The sequence below is a fragment of the Dipodomys spectabilis genome, unplaced genomic scaffold (genome assembly GCF_019054845.1).
Source record: "Dipodomys spectabilis isolate Male_0828 unplaced genomic scaffold, ASM1905484v1 ptg000234l, whole genome shotgun sequence".
NCBI lineage: Eukaryota > Metazoa > Chordata > Mammalia > Rodentia > Heteromyidae > Dipodomys > Dipodomys spectabilis.
In genome coordinates this window covers 595546-623412 of record NW_024870911.1, presented here as the reverse complement: position 1 = coordinate 623412, position 27867 = coordinate 595546, and the positions used below count along the sequence as shown (strand labels likewise).

Genomic DNA, 27867 nt, shown 5'->3' with positions numbered 1-27867 from the left:
CTATCCTTAGTCTAACAACATAGCTGTCTCTAACTTAGAACCTTAATTTACCCTGATGAAAGAAAGAAAGAAACTCCAAAATCATACATTTGAACTGTTCTCCTTTTTAAGAATACTAGAGTCTGTGTTTGCCCTTTTCCCCTCTCTTCTGTTCCCATTAAACCTCAGGTCCAAAAGAGCATCACAATCTTTTCTTCATGGCACAAACTCATCATTGTCCATTGACCCATAAATTACTTACTTTTACTGCCCATACACACAGACACACAGACACACAGACACACACACACACACACACACACACACACACATACATACTCTCTCTCACACACACAGAGGCATGTATATACATACACACACAGAAAGATTTTCTATTAAAATAAAATCTAGTATTACAATTAGCTAGAATGAAAACTACATGTTATCTTTTCCCTCATACTCATAGTTCTTCAAAATAAGTTAAATAGTTTTGATAAAGGGATAAATAAGCCAACTAATGAATCCGAGAACCCAGAAGCATTCATGTGTGGAGTTTATGATGTATAGGCACACAGTAGCTTAACAGTAATTATACATTATTCAGTAAAGGAGAGCAAAGTCATCCTTTTGAAAGGCAAACTGGGATCTGTGTGCCTCCTATTATACACAAAATATAGATGTAGAAATATTTTTTAAAAATTGCCTTGGTAGAAAATATAGGTAAACGCCTATTGAGTATTATGATAGAGGCATATTTCTTAAATGATATTCTTAAAGATCATGAGCTATCTAAAAAGTAAACAATAAGAATTTTATTCCTGAAAAGCACCTTGAAGACATGCCACAAAGAAACGTTGTGTTAAGACAACTTTCTGTTTTAGTGACAGAATATTAGATATAATCAAATCAAAAGGAAGAAAGACTTATTTTGGCTAATACCTTCCATGGTTTCAGTCCACGCTTGCATGGAGTCATTGTTCTAGCTTATGGTTAGACAGAATATTATGGCAAGTAGCACGTGGTAGAAAATGCTGTTGAAGTTCTGTCAGCTGAGAGACAGAAAGGAAATGGAAAAGTTGGATCCCCCAATATCCCATTCTAGAACACAACATCAGTGACATTCCTTATATCCAACCCCACTTCTAACTATCCTACTAGCTCCCAATAATGCCATTATCTGGGGAACAAGTGTTTAACCCATGAACCACTGAGAACACTTATGATCAAACTGCAACAAAAGCATTTTCATTAAATCTACCATCAGTACAAAGTTTTCGATAAAAATATAGTTTAAAACACATGAGGAAGGGGTAACAAGTTTGACAAGAAATGTACTTATTACCTTACTTATCTAGCTGTAACCCATCTGTGTATCACCTTGACAATGAAAAAATGTGAAAATACAAATAGAAAAATCCACACATGATGTTCATGGGAAAATAAATACATTGTTATTTATAAAATTATTTTTTACTATCTTTAACCAGTTGTACAGAGAGGTTTCAATTCAACATGTCAGTTTCTGAGGACAATGTATCTTGATCAATGTCATCCCTTCCATATTTCTCCCCCATTTTCCCCAAATACACACATCCCTTCAATTTTCTGAGCTCATTATTATGATTGTAATAGCCTACCCTTTCTGTCTCCATTTGTTTCTTCCCTTTTCTCTGATCTCCAGTTTTTTTTAATCACTTAAATGTTGCTCTGTTTTTATATTAAAGGTAGAGAATCACATAAATCTAAAAATCATAAAAATCTAAAAATCATGCTTTTTTTTGCAAAAGGGAGGTAGTAAATATTGAATTTACTAGACTATCACTCAATGAATAGTTAATGGGATTATGCATTCCTAATAGATTCTGGGAATATGAGGAGTCTACCCCCTCACCTTGACCCTACTCCCTACCTGACACAACAAATTGCAGTCTCCTCAATAGAGTTATACCATTGGAATCCTCCCCTGCATAAACCATACTTATATCTGTATGTTTGAGGTTATATGCATATGTCTCTTTATATGTTTAAGTATATATTTATAATTTAGAACTACTTTCCACGAAAACATGCATCCTTCATCTCTCTTCACCTGACTTACTTCACTTATCATCACATTTTCCCAGATCTATTTCTCTGAAAATATTTAATAGAATAATAGCAGAAAACTTTGCAAATCTTGAAAAAGAGAAGCCTATGCAAGAAGCTTTTAGAACTCCCAACAGACCAGATCAGAAAACTAGATACCCATGACATATGATTATCGAAACATTAAGCACTGAAAATGGAGAAAGGTATTTAAGGACGCTCTTGAGAAAAAGTCTATTACTTACATGGGGGGAAAAATCTATTCAAGTAACAGCAGAGAATTTTCAGCAGAAACTTTAAAAGCCAAAGGAGGGTTGGAATGATGTGCTTAAAATAAAACACTGAAAGTAAACAACTGTCAACCCAGAATATTCTATCTAGCCAAGCTTTCATTCATAATTGAAGGCAAATATAAACATTCCTTGATAAACAAAAACTAAGACAACTTATCACCACTAAACAACACTACAAAAGATACTCAAGGACATCTTGAATATAGAAGATCAATACTAACATGAAAAACGTGATTAAATAAGCCAATAATTATAAGAATGGATATTCAGTAATTTAAATTTCCAAATAAATGCAAATACTGCCTAAAATGAGATACCACTTTAGTGAAGTCAATTGCTAAAGATTCAGATGTCTCAGGTATTATATGCTGGAAATAAGACTGGCACAATCAACTTTGAAAATTGAGATTCTCTTTAAAATATCATACACTCCTGTATCTTATGACCCAGAAATCCTACATCAGCATGTAGACTCAAAAGAAGTTTCAGATACTTAACAAAAGACTCAGATATGTCATATTTAATACCAATCCTAATAGTGAAAGTTAAGAAACAACTTGAATGCCCACTTGAGGAAGAATGAATTAATGAAATGTCTTGCAAAGGAATACCACACAGTAACCAAAACAAATGAACAACAACAAATCTTAGTAGTAAAATTTTAAGTTGAAAAATCATTAAGATAGTTCACCGGTATGATATATGTTACAGTATTTTGAAGAAATAAACACCTTTTAGGAAAATACATATGCAATCAGGCTACTTCAGAAGCAAGGTCAGGTAATGATGAGGACAAAGTATAGTTTTCAGCTTTAAATCTTAAGTATTTTCCTGAAAGAAAGAGAAGAAAGAAGGGAGAGGGGACAAGAAATTGTTTTGCATATATTTGAACTATACATAATGCTAATTTCATTTCATTTTCATATGCAAAACAGTGTTTGAGGTAATAGCTGATTTTAGCGGTATAACTTAACAGTGAAATTACATGAATAGACTTGTTTCCATGTATGTTGGCAATACTTAAGGAGGAAAAGGTTAAATGACTTGTTCGCTGGGCGGGGGGGGGGGGGGGGGGGAGGGCACAGTTATCATCCATAATGCCAAAAATAGAAGTTCTGATCTCTAGTCCTGTAATCTCAAGAGAAGACAGAATGTTCACTTTATCTTACAAATATAAAAAGCAGTGTCTCTAAAGACTCTATAATTTTGAACTACTGTGTGAGTACATGTAATTACAAGCTTCTGGAAATATGTGCTGTTTATTTTATAATTTGTAATAGAAAATAAAGACTTGGGCTGAATATTTACACAACAGTGACGCTAACAGCCTTCAGAGTTATTGTAGACTATTTGTAAGCATCTGTTTAGATATCTTTGAGATCAATGACCCATTACCGCAATTACAAATGGCTCCTGCAACACAGATCCTGTTCTGGCTACTACAAAGTGACATGTTGAAGTTGAAAACCCCTTTTAATCATTGTTTCATGCAATTGTATCATGTCTGAGAAAAAACAAACGAGTAGGAAAACACATGAATGTATGCTCTCTGAAAAAAGGAACATATGGCTGATAACTACAAGTAGGGATATTAAACAATTTAGTGATCAAACAAATGCAAATGCAATAGTAAGATACCAGTTTCCTGGTGATGATTCAAATGTCTTAGACAGCTGAATTCCAATAGAGTCTGTTTTCCTATCCTCATATAGTCTCACATTTAATGTGTTCCCTCCAGCTAGACCCTGGAATGATCTTAGGTAAAAGATTGACTAGTGGTACAGTCTTTTCTCAACTAAAATCACAATTCTTATCAGGAATCAGTCTTCATTTTAAAGATGAGGAACTAAAGAAGATCTCATAGATGCATTTGAGAATCTGAAAACCATGGACTTATCTCAAATAAAGTCTACTGAAGTGTGCTGCTATGGTTTGGATACGTCAGCTTTAAAATTCACATATTGCCACTATATGATAGAATCAAGACATTTGAGCTATAAGAAGTGATTGATCAGTCCATGACATTTCATTCCTAATAAGATCCTGGCAAAAAATTGTTACATAGAACTAATCTAAAAAAAAAAAAGGTTGCCATATTTATAGATGGTATTTGTAGTTCTTCTCCCTGGGTGACTCACAAGAGTTTGCTTTTTCTTGTTTTTGTTTTTTGGGTTTTTTTTTTAAGCTTTCCATTAGTCTCTTTATTCAGCCTAGGAAGTGTCGGTTTGCACTGTTAATACGTTAACTTTTCTTCCTCCCGATGGCAGGTGTTTTCAGAGCACTCTAGCAGACCAGATGATCTGGAATTGTTAGATCTCATTCATTAGGTCCAACATCTACCAAAAAAAAAAAAAAAGTCTTGCTACAAGTATTAATCCCTTGCAAATTGCTCTACACTTCAGATTTCCTTTCTTTTAAAAAATAAGCAAAGTGAAATTTCTGACACAACTTAAGTCAACTACGTTAACTTTTCTTATTGGAAAGCAAGACATTTTAGAAAGTAAGAGGAACACAATTTTCTATATTTCAAAAAAATTTTTAGCAACTTTGTAAAGTATGGAGTTGAGGATTTGGCTGTGAAATTAGGAGAACATTTTTAGGTGAGCAGGCAAGGCTAGGCTTATTTTTTTTTTTTTAACTGGCTATCTTTGATGCTAATGCATGCTGATGATTAAAGTAGTAAGTGCCTCTGGCTTCTTCAGACTAATCAAGCTCTAACTTAGATCCAGATACTTATTTGTGCCATCAAAGTCCTAAAATAAGAGGTTTTGCACACCCCGTGAGCTTCATATATGCAGATTCCATATGTGCACCCTGTATCAAATTTTTCTTCCATTAGGAATTTTGCTTGATTAAAAAACTTTTCACTGTTGGAAGAATTTGGCCTTTAGGGTATCTGTGAGGCATCATTCACATGCATAATAAGACATTAGCATTCATATGACAGATAAAAAATTCAGAGTTTCCTGAAACAATGACACTTTTCACCCAATTGTTAAAAAAAAAAAAGAGCAACGACAGCTCATATTTTCACCACAATTGGCCTCAAAATATTAGAAAAATGTCAGAGTTCAAGAGCAGGTTAGACCAAGCACACAGAGGCCTGGCTTTCAGTTTTGTTCTGGCCTTAAATAACCTACCAGTTCAAGCATTTTTAGACAACTTGACTTGATAGTGCTTTTTCTAGTTATTTATGGTTTCTTTGGCTCGGAAAATGTCAAGACTCTCATGGTGGGGAAAATATAAGTTTTGGTAAATTTCCATTCTTCTAAGACTTGATATTTCTCTAAGGAAAAAAAAAATCTATATGGTGGGATTTATTCTAAGGATTTTAAAAAATGAGCTTTCTTGACTGTATGTACTCCTTTGCAGGAAAATTTTTCACCCAAGGAACAGTCTGCCTTTTGTGTTCTATTACATTCAGCAATGCAAATAAAATCAAAGAAAATGTAAGTCATCAGCTTTCTTTGCTTTGACATTTGCCAACTTAAGCTGTGTTTAATGTGAACAGAAAGTCATGCATAAACATACTGCGAGATACATTTTCCCTTATTCTGTTGAAAGCAATGCTATCCTAGATGTCCTCATATGAGGGTAATAATTTTATATAAGGAACCCATGCTACTCAAAGGCAAAACATTAAAAACATATCAAAACATTTCAGAAGAGACGGTGTGGTGACGTACACCTGGTCTCCCTAGCATGCAAAAGTAAACAAGACATTTAAATACTTTTTTTTAATTTTAAATTTTTTAAAAAATTTATAGATTAAAAAAATTTTTGTTTGAGCAAGGGAAGGAGTTACATTGTCCAAAAAGAAATGTACTCTTTACCTGACTTACATAACAATAGCCCCCCTGTATATCACCTCTATAATAAAATATTTTTTTATTTTGCTATAATTTTTTTTGTGCAAAAAGAAAAGAAAAAGTAAATCTAAATAAAATTGTTTGTGGATCTGTATGTTATCTCTTCCTTTATCAACAATTGAAGTCTCTGTTTGAGCTGCTCCTTTTTTTTTTTGCCAGTCCTGGGCCTTGAACTCAGGTCGTGAGCACTGTCCCTGAGCTTCTCTGTGCTCAAGGCTAGCACTCTAGCACCTGAGCTACAGTGCCACTTGTGTTTTTTTCCATTTATGTGGTACTGAGGATTCGAACTCAGGGCTTCATGCATGCTAGGCAAGCACACTACCACTAATCCTATGAGCTTCATTTGTTTAAAGTCTCTGCTATAAACAAAAACATTTTCATACTCTGCATGTGATAGAAACTAATGTTACAAGACACATAAGGATTTAACAGCAGAACGTTAGACAAGTCAATTAAAAACAGGTAAAAGACATTTCTCTAAAGAAATCATCCAAAATGGAAAATGCTTATTTTCACTATTCATTGGTGAAAAAAAATCGAAACCACAACGAGATATCACATTCCAGTTAGAATTGTCATTATTAAAAGCACCAAAATTACCAAGTATTCATGAGTGTATCGAGAAAATGAAACCTTTTCACACTGTTGGTGAAAATAAAGATTTTATAGCCACTCTAGAAAAAGTACATACATTCTTAGAAAAATAAAAATAAGTTACAATTATACCACTCTTGGATGTGTCTATGAAGGAGTGTAAGTAATCATATAGTTGAGATATATCTACATACCCATACTTATAGAACTACTATTTATAATAGTCAAAATTAGTTTTTGTGTGTATCAGTCAATGAATGGATCAAGAAAATGTGGCCGGCATTCAATGGAGTATTATTCAGTCATAAAGAAAATGAAATTATGTAGTTAGTTTGAAAATTGATGGATGGTCCTGTTAAACAAAATAAGCCAGATTGAGAAAGACAAATCTCTCATGCTCTCTCTTGTATGGAGTCTAGTCCCTAACAATTAATAACAGGAAAGGAAAATGGGTTCTGATTGGGTTTGGGTCCTAGCAAGGGGAGAAGGTGAAGGTGAACTAGGATGTGAAAGAAGATTAATATGGTCAAAGGGGTACATACACACACACATATACAGATATAACTTTATAAATTATATTTATAATAAACATATTTTATACTTCATATTTATAACAATGTATAACTGTATATATGAAGATATATGAAAATAGAATGATGAAACCTGTTAACATTGTTTGAGATGAGGGGAAGTGTAAAGGTGAATTTCAACAGGGCACCTTCTATGTATGTATATATTATGATGAAACCTCTGTACAATGAGTATATGCTAGTAAAAATGTTAAAATATGAAAATATATTAAAATAGAACAAGTATATGAATCAGCATTTTGACTACTGAGCAGTCATATTCCAACTAAGTTGGAAGGTCAAATAGTTATCTATACTTTTGTTTTTACAATACATAATAGCTAAGAATAAAAATCACCCTACACCCAGGTGTTGGTGGCTCACGCCTGTAATCCTAGCTACTCAGGAGGCTGAGATCTGAGGATCATGGTTCAAAGCCAGCTCGGGCAGGAAACTCCATAAGACTCTTATCTCCAATAAACCACTAGAAAACCAGAGCCCCATGACCGTCAAAAAAACAAAAAACAAAAATCAAAAAAATAAAGCCACCCTAAATACCACAACATGCAGCCCTACAGATGTCCTTAGGGGTGATTTGGATGAACCTGGACACAGAAAGACAAACTATGTAGTTTCCTCATATGTGAAATTGGAAAACAAAAAAGGGGGGAAAAAGGAAGAGAAAAGAAGCTGATCTTAGAGAAGTTGAAATAAAGGAGAGAAATGGAAAAGGAAAACATGGAGGAGTGATCAAAAGGCATAGAACTATGATCATCAGAAATACATTTTGGTGTGTTGTTGTGATTGTAGTTAATGATACAAGTTTTTCAAGATTGCTAGATAGGGTCTTGGCATAGTCACAGCACTAATCAGTGTCAAGCATATGAGGTGATGGATATGCTATGTGAATTGATCTGAATGAAATGAATGCATGTAGCAAACATAGAGTGGTGCGCTATAAGTAAAAGAAACCCCCATCCTAAAGTGATCTGGAACGCAGCATCTGAGTGAATCCATTGCTAGACATTTCTACTTATCTCTTAACTTTCTATATTCTTTCATTTTTTCACCTAGTGTCTGACATGGTTCCTCTCCTTCCCTTATCCAATCAAATACTGGGTGACAAATCTCATGCTATACATGCCTTTTCTCTTTCTTCAATAAAGATTATTAAAGCTTTGTCTTCATTTGACAAGGTATCCAAGTCTCTTATACACTGGTTACATTCTTCTAAAAGTACTGCAGTGTGTCAACATCTTTCTTAACACATGGAGTTTCTTGATGAAAAATTGTCATGTTTCATGATTAAAACATAAAGTACTCTTTTCTTGGCTGGGAGCTGGTGGCTCACGCCTGTAATCCTAGCTACTCAGGAGGCTGAGATCTGAGGATCATGGTTCAAAGCCAGCCTAGGCAGGAAACTCTGTGAGACTCATCTCCAATAAACCACTAGAAAACTGGAAGTGGCACTATGGCTCAAGCGGTAGAGTGCTTGTCTTGAGCTGAAGAGTTCAGGGACAGCACCCAAGACCAGAGTTCAAGCCCTACAACCCACAAAAAAAAAAAAAAAAAAAAAAAAAAGTGCCATTTTCTTAATTAATATTCCTTTTAGAACAAACTGCAATTCGGCATTACTATCCAGGATTACTATCATTTCTTATTTCTTTTCTATGTTAGCTAGTCACAACATTAAAACATTTCATGTCTTATTGCATTTTGCTTTTACTCTTCCTACGATGTTATCATATCTTATTTTTCATCTTAATATAAGAAAATAAAACATGTTCCTAATTTTTAGTAATATGTAGATTACATAATTAAGTGGCCAAGCAAGAAAGGGAATTCAAGTTTGCCTGAATTCATTGTAAATACTATTTCTGTCTTTTTGTGTACACCGCATTAATTCATGATTCAGCATCCTTTTCCCTCACATTCCTCCTTCAATTCTATCTGCCTTTCCTTCATTTCCCCCATTTCTCCTTCTTTCTCCTTTTCTTTATTCCTTCCTACTCTCCTTTCCTCCACTCCTCTCTTTTCTACTACCCTATTTTCATCTCCTCTTGTTACTAGTGGTCTAAGTATATGATTATTCAGGGAAATTTATTCAAGGCTTTGTTGTGTAATCAATCATTAGGTCTCTCACAAAGCATTAGTTTGCCCTCTAGATTTTGTTTCACACAGTAAATTAAGAAACTCAGAATAGCACTAAGAGCAAACTCTCACATAAAAATGTTAATCCTCATGCTCAAATAATTGTAGAATTTGGACTCAATTGTTCCATTTATTTTGTTTTAATAATTGATAGCAGAATAAGTAATATAGGTTTATTTGTCTTGTGTGTTTACTTAGATACAGCTTACAGACTATTATTGCTCTTTCTGCCTGTTATTCATGTCTTGATTTACTAAAATACTACACCTAATGATGATTTGTGGCTTTACTTTATTAATAATAGCATCTATTGATTGTGTAGTTCTCTGTTAGACACTGTGTAAGGAGACTTTGCATACAAGATCTCTAGATAACAAAGCCACTGCCATACTGGTAGGATTCCCATTATTTTGAACTAAATAACAACTTTCAGAGAAATTAAAAATAAGAAGTCAAGTAGAGATTCTAACCTTGGTCAATTTGACTGCAACACTGCTTTAATGATTTACTGTTCTTGCTGATTTGACAAAGTACACCTCATGGTGACTTTCCCCACAGGTCCCTGGTGGGAAATTGTACTACTGAAATTCCCAATCTATAGAGCCCTTAGAGAAGAAAATTTCAAAGAAGCAAAACTCAATTAATAAGTGGGCTAATGATTGAAGTAGAGACGTCTCAGAAAAAGTAAAAACAGCCAACAGACACATGAAGCAGCATTCAGCATAAAGAAATAGCTATAAAGGAAATGCAAATCAAAACAACACTGAGATTCCACCTCACTCCAATTAGAAAGGCCATTATCAAGAATACAAGCAATAACAGATGCTGGCAAGGATGTGGGCAAAAGCAAACCCTAATATAGTGCTAGTAGGAATGTAAACTTGTTCAACAACTTTGGAAAGCAGTATGGAAGCTCCTCAAAATCTAAAGATACAACTGCACTATCATCCAGTAATTCTACTCCTGGTTATGTATCCAAAAGATCACAAGCCAGGATACAATAAAGCCACCAGTACAACACATTCTTTGCAGCACTATTCACCATTGCCAGACTATAGAATCAGCCCATATGCCCCTCAGTGGACAAATGGATCAAGAAAATGTGGTATATACACACAATGAAATTTTATATCTCCATTAGAAAGAATGATATTGCATCATTTGCAAAGAAATAGGAAAACCTCGATAGCATCATTTTAAGCAAAGTCAATCCCAGAGACATCAAGGTTCTATGTTTTCTCTCATATGTGAAAACTAGAATTGGTTTATAGATATACAGTAACTGCCTTGGGTGGTATGCACATGTTCACACATAAATTTTATTAACTCAAGGTAGATTTAGGGGAAAACTAAAACAGTGTAGCTACTTAGATGCTCAACTTTTTGATGTTCAACAAAATGAACATCAGGAAACGGGTACTTGAAAGGGAAGGGATAGTTTCAAGGGGAAAGGGTAAACAATCAAAGAGAAGAAATGGGTGAGAATGACATCAAAACTTCAATGTATATCTGACAAAGTTGAGAAAAAAGGGGTAGGTTGAGAGGGATGGGTGAGAATTTTTAAAGGGGTGATGTAATCATAAACTGCTTTGTTGAATAACAATTTCTTTGTACAATTACTTAAAGAAAATAGAAAATATTTTTAAGTTAACATACAAAGAAAAAGGAAAATCTCACTGAAGATGAACAACACAATAACACTTTGATATTAGATGGATCAACTCCTCATTTTATACTAGTTTCACTATATCTTTTAAGTTAAAGATACAAAAATTCATTTATAAAAAGTGGTATAGGATTTACAGGAGCTAGGGATTGATGCTGAATCAGTAACACATTCTATCCTCACTAACAAAAACAAAGAAGACTGGGAGAAAGTAAGATATAATATAGAAAAAACAAAACCTGGGCTGGGAAGGTGGCTCAGTGGTAGAGCACTTGCCTTGCATGCTCGAGGCCCTGGGTTCGATTCCTCAGCACCACATAAGCAAGAAGAAAAAAGCCGGAAGTGGCCCCACTACCGGACCAAAAAAAAAAAAACAAAAACAAACAAACAAAAAAAACCTATATCCTAAGTCTATCAAAAAATTAAAATCTACGAAGCATCATGTGCACACTAATTTCATATGATTTTAAAAAGATGTATCAGAACTTGGTAAAAATATAAATTCCTAACCATTACTTTTGTTTTTAATACCAGATAAAGTATTAGTCCTACTTGGAACCTTTATCCAAGCTAATTACAGTTTACTGTCAGCTGGTCTAGTCAAGTTTATGCTGTAGTGTGATAAGTTAAAATCTTGAGAGCTTTAGGTAATAAGGTTTATTTCTTCCTTGGGCTACATGTTCATTAAGTGTTGGCTTAAGCATCATTTCCCAGTTTCTCCCTCTGAAACCTAAGCTGATGATGTATCGTGTGTTCTATTACTTGGTTTCTATCAAAGAGAGAAAAACACATGGACTCACATATACAGGCTTTCAGTAGGAAATGGAGTACAAATCACCCACTCTCATGTTACTTACTGAAGCGCAAAAACACATCTAGTTTTAAAGGGCGTAGATAGAGAAACACAACTATAGTTTGTATCAGAGGGAGAATTGGGAGTTCTTTTTAATTCCACTGACAAACACAACATGATGGCTAGTCTACATGGAGATGATTTTTTTTTTGTCAGCCATGGAGCTGGAACTCTAGGCCTGGATGTTCCTCAGCAATTCAGCTCAAGGCTAACGCTCTACTACTTGAGCCACAGAACCACTTCTGGCTTTTTCTACTTATGTGGTACTGAGGAATCCAACCCAGGGCCTCATGCATGCAAGGCAAACATTCTATCACTGAGTGATCTTCCCAGTCCCTATTTATTTATTTTTAATTTATCATTATACCACATTAGAAAATATTGATATGCAATATCTGGTGGCCAAAGAAGACAGGGTTTTTTTTTTTTGTTTGTTTGTTTGTTTTTGGCTGACTATATCAATTTGTTCTGTATTTTTGGTTTAAACATAGAATTCGTTAGTTTGGTGGATAAATGTGGGTCCTGTCAAATAAGGAAAATAAATCTATGCTTACAAGTTTGCTTCTAGAAATATCAAAGATTTTTGTTGTTGGTACTGGGGGTTGAACTCAGAGCCTTGCACTTGTTTCCTTGTTATATCTACTTTAGCCTTTTTCTACCTGTTGAGCTACAACCTAACTCGTTTTGCCTTGGTGAGTGTGTGTGTGTGTGTGTGTGTGTGTGTGTGTGTGTGTGTGTGTGTGTGTTTGCCAGTAGTGAGGTTTGAACTAAAGGCCTACGCACTGTCCCTTAGCTTTTTCACTCCAGGCTGGCACTCTACCACCTGAGCCACAACTCCACTTCAACTACCTTTTATCAGTCATTGTTATACAAATCTCAGAACAAAATGGTTAAAATGAAGAAAACCTGATTTCTTTTAAGGATGTACTTTTCCTTAAAAACCTATCAAATTTTATCAAATTATTTTTCTCACATAAGTGATGCATATATGCCAAGAGCTGGTTCAGTGGTGTTTTTCTTTACCCAAATATAAGCAAAATATCACAGTGCCTCAACATATAATAACCATAATTATGTCTACAAAATAGAATTACAAGGTTGGTAGGGGTGTGGTCTTATCCATTTTCCTTTTTTCAAAAAGATTTTCTCTGATAAGTATAACTGAGAATACTTTAAGTTATTAAGTAGAAGATACTTCTGAAAAAGTCAGACAATTTGGACAAAACGTGAGCATTATTTTCAGGAAGTGTCCAAAATTTCAGTGGTTTCTTGCCAGCAAAACAGAGACCTGGAGTGAAAATGCTTGTCTCAAATCAAGTTAATTTTCAGATATTCACTGTCGCATTTCCTAGATTCACTTTTAGTTACTGAGTTTTGATTTTCTTGCCTGGCAATATATGCCATATTTTATAATTTTATTGAATATATTTTCATAAGAGAGATGAAGAGATACTATCCAGAACTGTTTTATGCACTCCCGTTTTGCCATTACTTCCCATAGTAAGTATAAATCAACACAGTGAGAATATAAAAGATAGCTCCACACATGCAATTCCATACCACTGGAATTATAAGAATGCTAAAATGTATCACCTGTTTTTCCTTCTGAAATTTCTAGTTTACCTACAGATGTTTATAAACGTGCATGGATTTTTAACAGCACATAAACTCACTTCCTTAGAAGCAAGGTTTGTAAGACATGATGCCTATATAAAGTCCCATATTTATTTCCTTTTTAAACACCTAGTCTCCGTTTTATTAGTATATCATTTGAAAATTATTTTTATTAATGTGTATTAGTTATACAAAATAATGAGTGGCATTGTGATATTTTCACACATGTAAATCATGTTCTTTGATCAGCCTGTGTTTATTTCAATAGGTATCTATACCACATTAACAACCTCTAATCTAACTTCTCTCCGTTATTTAGACTTCAGTGTCTGCATGACACCTCTACTTGGATTTAAAAAAAAAAGTCATCAATTTACCAGGTATACAATAGGGCTCTTAAATGATTCTCTCCAAACCTATACCACTTCCAAAGACTCGAATCTTATGATACTATTCATCTATTAAGCTCAAACCTAAGAAACAATTGAAACCTCTCTTCTGCCATATATCCAATACATCAACAATGTTGCCTTTGGTCTCAAAAGTACACCTGGAGACTGGCAACTTCCCTCTATTTGTGCTGCTTTTGCCTTTGTCCAAGCATCTATCATTTAAACTCTCACTTTTTGTTACTTCTTCTCTTGTTTCTACTCTGAAAACAATTATCTTTTCCCAATGTTTAGAGAAACCCTTTCTGAAAACAAACCAGGTCTGGGAACACCCCCAAAAGTCTCCAGTTTCATTTAGAATCAAGGTCAATGTCCTCATATGGCCTTCAAGGCTTGATGTGGTCTGTTCTCCAGCTCCAGGAAGCCTAGCTTGTGTATTTTACCGTAGTCACATTGGCTTTTAGGATGTCCTTTCCATGTCCTGAGATCATTCTTGTCTTTGAGTTCTTTTGTATTTATGATTTCTTTTAGTACTTGTGTGACTTGTCATTATTTAATAATCTTTTTGAATTTCCTAACTTAATAGTCTCTCCTCAATCCTGCTCTAGCTCTTTTTATTCTCTTCACTCTCTGATGGCCTATTGTATGTGTGTTTTTTTAATCAGAATGTTCTTCAATTAGAATGCATGATCCATGAACATGGGAACCTTGAATGGACCATGGTCCTAAAATACACACAATAGGCAGAGGTCAACATTTGATGCATCCTCTAGTAAGCTCTATGCACTGCAAAATGCTATACCCTGAAGAAGTAACATGACCTCTAAGAAAGGAAACATTGGTCACTTAATCTTTATAACACTCTGAAAGAAGAAAAATCTACATAGGAAACTTAGCCTTCAGACTTTCCTCTGCTAGGAGCCATTTGAACCTTCACAGCATCAAATTGTGAGCCATGCAAAATTATCAATAGATGACTATGGACAGCTGACATACAGCAAAGAAAGAGCATAGGTGTCTGCCCCATCATGTGGTAGATGGCTTGGGGGGGCCTCAGACAGCCCAGTGGTCAGACATTCTCCAGCCTTGAGAGTGGTAAGAGTTTAACTGAGTTTCACTGAGGGGAAGTCCATAAGGTTTCTAGACATACTTGTCCCACTGAGGGAAAGTCAGTGGAAGAAAACTGGTACACTGAGTAATTTTCTTTCAGCCTCTGATCAATATGTAGGTTAAAACTTAAGAGAAGTAATTATGGTTATTTACTTATGTTCAGTATTAATAAAAATTAAATGAGTAGTCTACTAAAAATTGAACACAAGCTCAGTATAAATCCAATCTCAGTAAAGTTTAAAGTTTAGCTGTGTTATATTTGCTGGAGTTTACATCTACAGTTTATATCTCTGCCTTAGGTATTTCATCACTGCGAACATTTGTAAAAGTATATATGCTGGATTTATGGGCTCTAGCCTCTGATTAATGAATCATTATCTAGTACTTGATAGGCAAGTTATAGTTACTTAATGAAGGCAGAGAGAGAGAAGAGAAAGAGAAGAGAGAGCTAGATAGATATAGATTATACTGTGCACAGGACTTGCCTTAAAATCAGTTAAATTTATTAGTGGGATCAATTCTACCACAAGTTAATAGTTAAAGTAGTCACTTCAAAACACTTGTTTACTCTCATTCTTCTTGGAGGCCATTGGACAGGAAATCATGGCAAAGATTTCCTGTAAAAACACGACAGCCTATTCAGAGACTTCATTGTAGCATGACAGTAATGTTTGCCTAACCATAACTGTTGTCCCTAGAAGGTTACTATTTCAGACTTAGCTGTAGAAGACTTGGTTGAGTGTTCCTTCCTCTGAGAAAATTTCACTCTCATTAGTAACCATTTCTACCTAAATTTCCAGCTGGTTTCACATAACTACTAAGTAGCGAAGACTGCATAGAAGAGTCCCCTGCTGAAGCAACCTCTTCTTTGGTAACATAAGACCAACATTTGCTTCTATAGAAATGTATAAATTCTAGCTGGTTCTAATTTAAGAATTTAGCAGGCTAAATTATAATTGTATCATCTCTCCAGGGAGCTAAAAACAGAAAGTTAAGATGACGTTCCAATCTTAACTGCTTCCACTGTGTCAAAAAGACATGCTTTCTATTCAGAAAGCGTATGGCTGGATATGATTAACATAATATTAGTGTCCTACCTCTCGGATGGCTGTACAAAACTCACTCTGAAGCACCTTTTTGAGGGACTGTAGCTTGTGTACTGGTACTTCTCCAGATTCCTGTAGCTTTTCCAGTAATTCAATTGCTCTTGCAACATCTGAATGAATAAAAAAAAAAAAATCAAAATGGAAAGACAAGCTTAATTATGTCACATCAGCAAAACACCATTATTCCAGCTGAGGGTCTTTTTGCTTTTGCTTATTCTCAATCTCTACTATAGTCAATGGTATCTTTTCCAACTACTGACTAATTATTCCCTCTGAAAAAAAAAAACCATAGAAAATTAATTGCAAAATCAGAATATATAAATCATAGCTTCAAATGGTTTCATTTTTTGGTGAAAGGTCACTTTAGTCTGTTCAGCATATTTTTACTTGATACACTTTTGACAGCATTTCATAGGTATTACTTCTGCCAAGAAATTGGTTTGAATCAAGAAAGGAGAAGAAAAATGTCTATTATTTATTCTGATCCCCAAATAACCAAATAATTTCTGTCAATTTTACCTCTGAGGTACTTTCTGTCAGTTTGATGTTGCTTTTCCCATATAATATTTATCACAGCTGCAATATCGCATTGAGTAATATGATGATTTGATTGATGTACACCTCTTTCACCTGTCTGTGTGTTCTTTGAAGTATGAATTTAACTTGCTTGTTTGTCATTACATCTCTAGAGTCTGGTGTAATACAAGGAACGTGTATTTGATGAAGAGATAAATTAATAGATCCTCTCCATTTTACAACTACTGCATTATTCCACATCCTTTTTATCTCTCCTCCATCCAATTGGAATCCATTCTAGTATAGTTTTTGTATAGCCCACAACGTTTCCTCCACAAAACAAAAATCTGATGACCTCTCTTTTACAAGAGAATTTAACATCAAAGATCAATATGGCAAGAAGCAGATATGACTATAGCCATGGATATTCATGGCTATAGTCATGAATAGTGAAAGTCTAAGAATTATTTCATATTACTATGAAAAATAATATGAAAAAAATACATTTCAAAATATGGATAGAGCTGATAAGGTAGAGCAGTAGCTTAGTGTTTATGAGGCCCTGGGTTCAATCTCTAATGGCAATCAGACAAACACATAGAGGAATCTCTTCTACCCTGCTGCCTCAGTAAACACTTTACTGAAAAGTCACATACACATATATATTTTTGGATATGAAGTTTCAATTTTTAGATGATTAACTTAAGACCCTAGTTATACTATACATCCTTCCATCTGTCTATTCAATAATTTGAGCTCCAAATTTACTGACTCTATGTGTAATAAGAATAACACACTTGCTTTAGGATTCAGGAGATTCAATAAAAAGCAAAACAAAAAAACCCAACAAAAACAAACAAACAAAACAAATCAAAACAGAAAACAGAACAGCAATGCCACCAAATAAAATAGGAACACTTCAGAATTTGTATGGTCTTAGTATAGGTGTATGTGTCTAACTAAAGAAAATGACCGGAAAGTGACTTTATAGAATCTCTCCCTGATGTCGTTATTTTGATTGCCAATTGTAGTCTAAAGTAGAATAAATCAAGAAATCAATATGGCTCTGTCAAGCTCCCAAGATTTGTCTTCTAGTACATAAACTGGAAGACAACATAGTCAATTGGACAGCACTAGTCACATCTAAAATCAATAAGGTACCAAGCTGAGACCTTGTGCACTTCCAACTGCATAAAATACTCTACCCAAATGCCCCACAGGTACAAAGAACTCTCAATATGTTTAAAACTGAGCTCATTTATTTTCCCCTCTGAAACCAGCTCTGCTCTCCCTATATTCTATCTTTCCATTAATAGTATCCTGAAGCAGCCTGCCTTCCAAGCTAGACCACGACATCATCTTTCACACTCACCCCCACACGCAGTTAGTCAGCAAGCGCTGTACATTTTTTGGAGGAAAAAAAAATTAAAAAACGCCTTTTGAAGGGGAGCTCCTTCAATTCATTATTTCAGGGAAGCCTACATCATTCCTCACCTGTAGTGCTGGAATATGTCCTGAAGGATCTCCTTTCCTTTTTCAATCCATCCTCCACATTGCTTCTAGCATAATCTTCCTGAACCACCGATCTAATTATTATCCTCTTATTCATTAAACCTCACTGACATCTCACTCCTTCATTATAGGATAAAGTTCCCACCAATTAAAATTGCTTCAAAGGCCTTTAGAAGGTCATGCTTTCCCTCATCACTTGGCACCTCCCTTTGCCCATGCTCTGCTTTGCAAATGCAATTTATTGGTGGTCCTAGCATAGGCCACAGAATTCCAGACCTCTTCAGTGTGATATAGAGTTGTCCCTTTTATCTGGAATGTAATGGACTCATCTCTGTTCCTGGTATAGGAGGGAGACACTGACAGAAGACACTGCCCTTTCTCTGTCTTTCATGGGTGTGCAGGATTGTGCTTGTCACATGTGTAGTTAAGCTGTGCATTGCAGATGGAATGTGGACTTAGAACAAAGGCAAGTAGCATCATGCAGGAGGCCAGAGAAGACCTCTTGGTGGAAGCAGAAGCTAAGCATATTCCTAGGTAAGATGTGAAACTGAAGAAAAGGAGAATGTCTCAGGTAAAGTGAATACGTGGAGATAGAAGGCTCTGTAAAAGAGTATGTCTCATTCAAAAACAGAGTGGAATTCAGTTTGGCTACAGTTAAAGCCAGGTATGGAGTAACAAGAGATAGATTTTAAAAAACACATCATATATGGTGTTTTTAGACTGTACAGGGAAGACTTTATTTAAATAACACTTCTCTAGTCATCTTTTCATTAATTCTTCTACACAGATTTAATCACTATCAGGTCTTTATTCCCATTTTTTTACTCATCTATTGCAATAATTATTTCTCTCTGACATAACTGTTTTACTCACTTGTTCTTCCTTCCTTCCTTCCTGCAAATGTGTATTTATTAAGTTACCAGGAACAATGCTTTATCATTCTATCCACAGATGGTTGTTCAGTACTTGACACACGAAAAGTGTTTAGAGCACATTTGATGAATGAATGGTTAATTAATTCATGAGACTGACTCAGAAAGGCAAATTTTAGAGGTCTGTGTCTTCAGAGATCCATACATTTTCATGAATCTAGACCACCAGATCACTATTTGCATTGGTAAACTTACTTGGGTCTCCTGTGGGAGAGAGTAACAAGTTGATTTTACATGCTGAGAGGTACTACAGACAAGGGACTGAGTTCAGAAAAATTGAAAAGGACACCAATTTTAATATTAAATAATCCCTACCCTACACTGTGCACTGACAAAGCTATTAATTCTTAAGCCCCACCCCTAAACATAGTATCCTAGAGTACATACAATAGAGGTTCTCAACCTTGGTTACTTATTAGAATTACTTTGAAACTTAAAAAAAATAATCACAGATGCCTGGGTGAGTCATACCCAAGGATTCTAATGTGATTGCATGTGGTAGAAGATGGGTATGAGGCTAAAGTGGAACTGAGGTTGAAACCCTGATCTGGTCAGTATGGATGATTTGAAAGTTTCTGAGTGCTTCTAATGTGTAGGGCTGAGAACTACTGCTACAGGATAATGGTTTTACTACACAAATGTGCATAAGAATCATGCGGGAGAGCTTCCTGAGATACAGGCTCCTAAAGCATAGATCCTTTTTAAAAATATGCTCAGAGTAATTCTGTAATTGTTGGTTCACAGGTCTCCAAAGGGAAAAAAGTGAACAAAATGATCTTTTAAGATTTTTCATCTCAGCTTTCCTGGACCATTTGTACTGTATTATTACTCAATGCAGTATGTTTAAAGGGATGCTGAGTGTGATTCTTCTAAGCATTTCAGAATGATTGCTAAAAGCCTGTGGATGAAAGTGGTCGATGTTGAATACCATCCCATTCTACAATGAAGGTAAGAGATGATGGTCTAAGGCCAGCTGGCTCAAAACATGAAATTCTATCTTAAAAATAAGTCAAAAACAAGAAGGGTGGCCAATGTGGTATAGTACTTGCCCAACGAGCCCAAAGCCCTGAGTTTAAACCATGGTGCTACCAAAGAAAACCAAAAACCAAAACACACACACACACACACACACACACACACACACACACACACACACACACACACACACACACACCCCAAAACAAAACAACTAATTTAATTAAATTACTTATACCATAGGTCTTCTCCAGGCTGTGGAAGTCTTTGCCTAGGCATCCAACTATCTGTAACATCCTTAGAAGTCTAATTGGTAGAAGCTATGACCCCACAGCTCTTGTATTCTGCCTGTGTGCAGTCCTAATAATTCATGGATGCCGCCCAGGCCTGTCACCTGGATTCCCCACAGTAGCACGTGAAGTGGCACGTATGGACCCACTGGAGCGGCAGCTAGAATAGCTGAGTTCTGCTGAGCTAGAATGTGACAGCAGAGACCAAGTCAGCTGGTCAGTGGAGGATGTCCTGGGTCTCCTAGATCTCTGAACCTATGACAAGAGGAATAACCTTGGAGATCTCTGAAAATAAATTCCTTCCATAGTTTTTTTTCCCGTTAATTTGATGATTACCACCCTATCCGCTGCATTCTCTCCCAGTTGTTGCTCTGATGGTGGTGGACAAATTTAAAATGTACTAAAAATCTTGTTATTCTGCTTTGCCATGAGTGATGAATCCTACATTTCAATAACTTACTTGCTATCATAGCTCATATATGTGGACAAAAGCAGTCATGAGGTAACCTACGTGTGTGCTGCCTAGTTTTTCTGCTACATTTCTTATTTCATTGCAGTTAAGTTCTGGCACTAAGCCCTAGGATATGGGAATAATTCCATTTGCTTTCTGACAACTGGAAAATAAGGGTGGTCTTCGCTCCAGTTTCGAATCCCTTATTTCTCCATTAACACTTCATTGGATTGTCCTTTAAGAACTGTATTTCTATCAATATATTTATAAGGACCATATCAATCATCTCTGAGAAATTCCAAACTTTCCCTAGCTTTCTGCTCTTTCTCCAGAATTACCCATTGTTTGATCAATACAGATTTTTGTTAACATTAAAGAAACTCTTCTTCCCTCTCTCTGCAAATTACCAAGTTCCAAAGCTTTGTTTACATTTTCAAATATGTGTCATGGCAACAGCCTCAATTTTAAGGTATTGATTTTCTGTTAGTAGGATTTCCTGTTTTTTTATGCTTTTTGCTGCTATGACAGAAAGCTACAGACTGGCAAATGTATAAAGAAAAAAAATTTATGTCTCACACTTGTAAAGGCTGAGAAGTACAATTGCATGGTGCTAACGTCTGACGAAGAGCTCTGTGCTACATGATAACACAGCAGAACAAGCACGTGTGTGTGTGTGTGTGTGTGTGTGTGCGCGCGCGCGTGCGCGTGCATGTGTTGCATCAAAGAGCAGGGAGTGAGGGGGGAGGGAAAAAGAGATAGAAAGAGCTCACTTTTATAATGAAGACATTCTGGGGATACCCAAACCATTCCCTCAGTACTGGCATGAGTCCAACCACAAGAGTAGAGCCTCATGACCTCATCACCTCTGAAAGTTCCTAGTATTATTATGGTCATTAAATTTTAATTTTAGTTTCCTACGGGAGGTTGAAAATATTACATAAGGAACATAAGGTCATTGTATGCTGAGATCTTTACATCTCTTAACCTATTTTACCCTGTAATAATTCCAAATGGTGGTAAATATCTACATTTGGCAAATGAGAAAATTGAGGCTTAGAGAAAATTTAAGTAACTTACTAAAAAGTAGAAAATTTGAGTCTGGAGTCTGGGCCTGACTGATTGCAAACCTGGCGGCACCTATTATTTCTATTTCTATCACAGCTTCACTTTTAGTTGCTTTTCTTGACATTCGGTACTTTTATAATAGTTCTGTGCTCAGCAGGCCTGCTTGGTCAGAGGCTGAGCTCTTAATTTTTTTTTTTCTTTTTTTCAATGAAGATTAACCCTTAGGCATTTACCAGTATACTTCTCCTATTGATGAACAGTATCACCCAGAGAGCTTTTAAATGATAGAGTGCAGTGGATTTCAGCCTTGGCTGCCCACTGGAATTACCTGAGAGAATAAAAAGTCACAGAAGCTTGGATCCTGCTCACCTATATTTCTGATTTCATTGATCTTGAACCTGGCTTGGGCATCATGATCTTTCAAAGCCTCAGGTAATACTGTGTAATAGTGTTTTAAAATTGTCAATGTGAGGTCACAATATATGCTGGAAATTTTAATAGCCACCTATAGTGTCACCTATACTGTTTATCACTGTTCAAAATAGTTTACTTCCCTAAATAAGCTTTACAATATGGTACTATTATTATGCACCTTACAGAGAAGAATAAAACAGGACTCATAGAATTAAAATTACTTCTCCAAGGAATAAGGTAATCTAGTGTGAGAGTTGGGATGTGAATTGAGTCACCTCTTTTTAAAATCTGAGCTACATCTGAAATGTGGCTTAGAAATCTGCACACAGTTATCTATCTGTAGTTGTAGGTTTTTCATCTTCAGATTCAACCAACCACCATAGATCCAAAATATAGTTAGCTCTAATGACTGCGTATGTACAGAACATATACAGATATTGTAATCATCATTCCACCAGCAATACAGCATAACAACATTTTATGTAGCATTCCTATCGTATTAGGTGCTACAAGTAATCAAGGGATGATTCAAAGTGTGCGAGAGGATGCCGTAGGTTATTTGCAAACATAATTACATTTTATATGGGATCTGACCAACTACAGACTGTGTTGCTTGTGGCGGGGGAAGATGGGATTATTTCTTCGCATTCCACGGGATGCTATAATTACAATCAGTCCCAGAACTTCCTTCTCTGTGGTTGCTAACAAGAGTAAGCCAATCTGATCAACAAGGTTTGTTTATGGTCTTATGTTTTTGTCATTGTAAAAATGTACCCCTAGAGCTGGGTGCTGGTGGTGACTCTCAGTGTAATCCTAGTTAATCGGGTGATTGAGTCCTGAGAATTGAGATTCCAGCCAACCCAAGCAAACAAATCTAAGAGGCTCTTATCTCCAATAAACTAGAAAAGGTTGAAAGTGGAGGTGTGGCTCAAGTGATAGAACACAAGCTTTCACTGTGGGAGGAAACAAGCAAGAGTAAAAGGCCTGAATTCAAGACCCAGTACTACAGAGAGAAGGAAAGGTATATGGGGTGGGGAGAGGAAGGGAGACAGAGAGAGGGGGGGGAAGAAAAGAAGGAAGGAAGGAAGGAAGGAAGGAGGGAGGGAGGGAGGGAGGGAAAGAGGGAGGAAGGGAGGGAGGGAAGGAGGCAAGGAAGAAAGGAAGGAAGGAAGAAAAGAAAGAAGGAAGGGAGGAAGAAAGGAAGGGAGGGAGGAAGGGAGGAAGGGAGAAAGGGAAAGAGGGAGGAAGGGAGAAAGGGAAGGAGGGAGGAGGGAAGGAAGGAAGGAAGGAAAGAAGAAAAATTAGAGAAAAAAAGAAAAATAAGAGAAGAAAAGATTTATGGATTTTCTCAGGCCGTTTGTTTAAAAATTAAGATCTACAATAAAAGTTGCTGATGTCTGCCTTAAAATCCACTGTGCAGTCATCATTGTAGGTGGTTCTGATGAAGGATGTGTTTCACAAATGCCCCCTACAGATTACAGTTTACTATATGATCCAGAACAAAGCAAGCTTATGGCCATCATTTTCTCAGTGCTTGCTTAACTTACTTAGATCATCTTGTAAAATTCTTACTGGTTTATAAAGGGATTACCATTATTTCTACCATATAGCTAAATAAATAAATAAACAATGTAACAACAAGCAAAGCTTATAAGGATGAATTATCTGATAGAAGCAAGGTTCAAAACCAGATGTGTTTGATTCTAGCACCCATGCTTGCCATTGCTCTTTGAAAGTGATGCTTAATATGTGTAAGGTAAATTAAATAGGTGGGTTTAATTAGGTGGCCCATGAAGAGAACACCATGCAGTATTCAGGCAGGAAGAGAAGTTTATTTATTCTTAACTGCCTTCCTCCCCCCCCCCCCCACCCGTCACTTCCCCCACCCCACCCCTGCTCCCCTGCAGTGCATGGTGGAGACCACGTGGCTGAAAAGGGTGAGCCTGGGTTTAAGTAGGGAAGGGGCGGGGAGAAGGTGTGGCCAGGTGAGGGAAGGTGTGGCCACACTGGATATGGATGTGACCTCAGGGGCTGGGACCCTTCCCCCACCCCACTCCCATCCCGGGTCCCACAGAGGTATGGGGGGAGGCCCAGGATATGACCTCGGAGGAGAGGGAGGTGACTGCTTCCAGGTGTGCCAGTTACCTAGATGAGGTAGGTACTGGGCAGAGACTTAGGAAGGAGGTGGAGAGGCCAGGGCCTGCATGGCCCCTGGGCAGACCTTACAATTCAGATAAGGAATAAAAACCACCATGGGTATGCAGTCTTGATTTTATGAATAAATCGACATGGACCATTATCTGGAACAGTCGCAATGCTCGTGGGCTCTGATGGCATAGAATATAATCCATATGTTCACAGTGGCAAAAATGCATGACAAAATGAATAACTCATTCTTAATGATCTGGTTAGTAAGGAGACATGTTTTAGAAAGGGCTTTTTTTCCCCAAAAAACTAAGATAGAGGCTGCTATTTTTAGCCTTTAACTTTCCTTTCCTCATGAAGGGCAAGAAATGTTTCTCTTTTTCGATTTCTCACCACTTTGACTCTCTCTATTGGAATAAAAAAAAATAGTCCTTGCTAAAACTTACGTGAAATGAGCTTGCAATGATGGGAAGTCATTTAGTTGTCTTCTCATTCTTTAATGATGAGTTTTTTGCTAACTCTGTTGACATTTAGAATGTGGAGTTTTAACCCATGACTCATTGGTAGCTGGAGCCTGGATCAAGATGGAGCTGAGTCACCAAAACTTCTGTCTACTCGTGCTACCAAAGTGTATTGAATGCTATGGCAAATGTCAAGTACCTACTCTGAAGCCATCCACAACCCTCTTTATTTCTTGCTACCTTCAAAAGTCTAAAAACTGCTAAGTCAACATACTTCAATTTCCAAACTGTATTGTCATTTTGCCAACTTATTACAAGTACTTGGACTGAAAAGTCCTTTGAAATGGACAAAGTGTTCACACATTTCTTCAGAACCTTGCCCTCTGCTTTCTTCTTTTTTCTTTTCCTTTTCTCTTGACAACTATAATCTCTTAAAGGGTCTAGAGATGAAAAAGCCATTCTGTGATCATAAATATGACTTTTGTGTTTTTATGTTGTTGGAACAAGGAAAATGATAGCACTGAACCCTGAATCCTTGATGCGTTGCTGACCTTCAACTACCCAAACTGGTGATTTTTTTTTTTTAGTTGGTCCTGGGGCTTTATTAAACTGTGGGCCTGGGTGCTATCCCTCAGCTCTTCAGCTCAAGGCTAGCACTCTGCCACTTAAGCCATGGAACCACTTCAAGTTTTCTAGTGATTTACTAGAGATAAGAATCTCATAGACATTCCTGCCTGGGCTGACTTTGAACCACGACCATCAGATCTCAGCCTCCTGAGCAACTAGGTATGAACCACTGGTGCCTGACAAACCCGTGATTCTTTTTTTTTGGGGGGGGGTCCGGTTGTGGGGCCTGAACTCTGGACCTGGGCGCTGTCCCTCAGCTCTTCAGTTCAAGGCTAGCACTCTACCTCTTGAGCCACAGCGCCACTTCCGGCTTTTTTCTTTTTGCTTATGTGGTGCTGAGGAATCGAACCCAGGGCCTCAGGCATGCAAGGCAAGTGCTCTACCACTCAGCCACCTTCCCAGACCCCCCCCCCCATGATTCTTATCTATCAGACAATATATGCTTTACTCTTCAGTCTTCTTCAGCCTGCAATCATAGGCAAACTAATATTTAAAGTAACCATATTGACTTCAACTGCACAGTTTTAAGTATCAAGGACATTACAAGTGAAGGGATATTGCAAAGAAACTAGAATGACCTATGGTAGCCTCTTGATTAAGAAACTTAATGGAAGGCTTCTTTGTGTCTGTCATATTTAGATTCAGACTTAAATATGGAGGAAACAACATAAGAAAATCCAAAAGAAGAATATGCTCAAAATAAGAATATTGAGGCTTAAAGAGACCCTGAGGTGTGGGAAGTTGACCTACAGACAAAACCAGTGTCAATGGAACATCCCCGTATGAAATACTAATAGTGGTTTGCTAGTAAGTCATTACCAACCAGCTCTCCAAAACAAATAAGCAAAATCCCAAAGTCCTGATCTGCAGTATACTGATTTCTGTGGTGCAAACATTCCAAGTAGGTGTCACTTTACAATATGAAATCACTGCCTTGCAAAATCTGTGACTATGTTGTAATCAGCTCTCATAAAATAAGGAAGTACCAACCCTAACATCTGGCTGGCTAGGAGACAAATTTGAGAAACATGCAGTGTCCAGATTTTGTGAAAGAAAAAACAAAGGTATCATGAGAGGATAAACAATCTTATTGGAGACTAGTTGCAAACAAAATTATGTGATCTGATTGTTATAAACATTACTATGAATGTGAACTGCAATCTTAATTATAATGGACCTGGAAGGTGATCAGCATAGTACTGCAAATGAAAGGTAGTAACTCAGGTTAGAAGATGGAGTGGGATTGGTGAGATGTGAGCATATTTAAAGTAAAGGTGGCAGAAGAAGAATCAGGGCCTTTGACCTCTGCCACAGTTGTATGATGAGGGTCTCTGCAATGCCTGTCAGTCAGAAGAGGATGAATTAGTGAATACAAGTCACATACCTTCTTAGCACTAAATAAATAGTTATAGAGATTGTGTTACCTGTAAGTAAATGGTGTTAACAAATTTGGTACATGCCCTAATAAAGAAAGATATAAGGGCCCTACAGACAAAACTATTTTAATAGTAAGTATTAGCTGGATGGTATTTTTTTTCTCTTATTTTTTTCTTCCTATGTAAAGAAAGATCCCTCAATTGGGGTCAGTAAGGGATTATCTAAAATATTTTATGACTGAACCAAGAAAGGCTTGAAAGTCAAAGCAATCGGATCACTATAATGTAACAATACTGCCTTTATAAAGTTTTTGTGAGATCTAAAAGAGAGTAGGCATAATGAGATTTTCATATAAACTGCCTGAGACCTGATCTATATGTGGGAATTAGCTCTTCTCCTAACCCTTTGCCACTATTCAGGTCCTTACTTACTGTCAGATTAGTGGCAATTTTTGAAAAAAATAATTTAAAATTAGAGGAAGAAAATTACTGCATCTGCATTCCTTTTGATAAAGTGATTAATTATATATCCTGCTTTAAAGGTGTATTCTTATGGTTGAGCAACCAAAGTTTAAATATCACAGCTATCAATATACACATCCTTAGACATAAGTCAATGTTTTATGCACAGTATTGTAAGATTCACTCTTAAAAATAACTTTGAAATAATCTACATGAAATATTAACCTATTGCTAGCTTTTGACATATCCAAAGATGCCAAAATGCTCAATCAAATGTTGTACAACAGAGCATGTGTGCAAATAAAATAAAATCAATGGTCAATAATGCATTGTCCTTCCAGTGCTGTGCTGTGAAGAGAATCC

The 27867-nt window shown here is 36.4% G+C and overlaps 1 protein-coding gene across 3 annotated transcripts in view; it reads right to left on the bottom strand.

The window, feature by feature from the left end:
* The window catches only part of Lin7a (lin-7 homolog A, crumbs cell polarity complex component), a 134335-nt gene that overhangs the window by 69641 nt on the left and 36827 nt on the right, over window positions 1-27867 (bottom strand). Inside the window, exon 2 of one of the 3 annotated variants that reach the window (XM_042698605.1) lies at window positions 16270-16388. The exons of 1 other annotated variant lie outside the window; for it this stretch is intronic. In XM_042698605.1, coding sequence (XP_042554539.1) covers window positions 16270-16388 — 119 coding nt within the window. Of the gene's footprint in view, window positions 1-16269; window positions 16389-27867 lie in introns of those variants that run through there. One more of the 3 variants, XM_042698604.1, reaches the window with a different exon arrangement.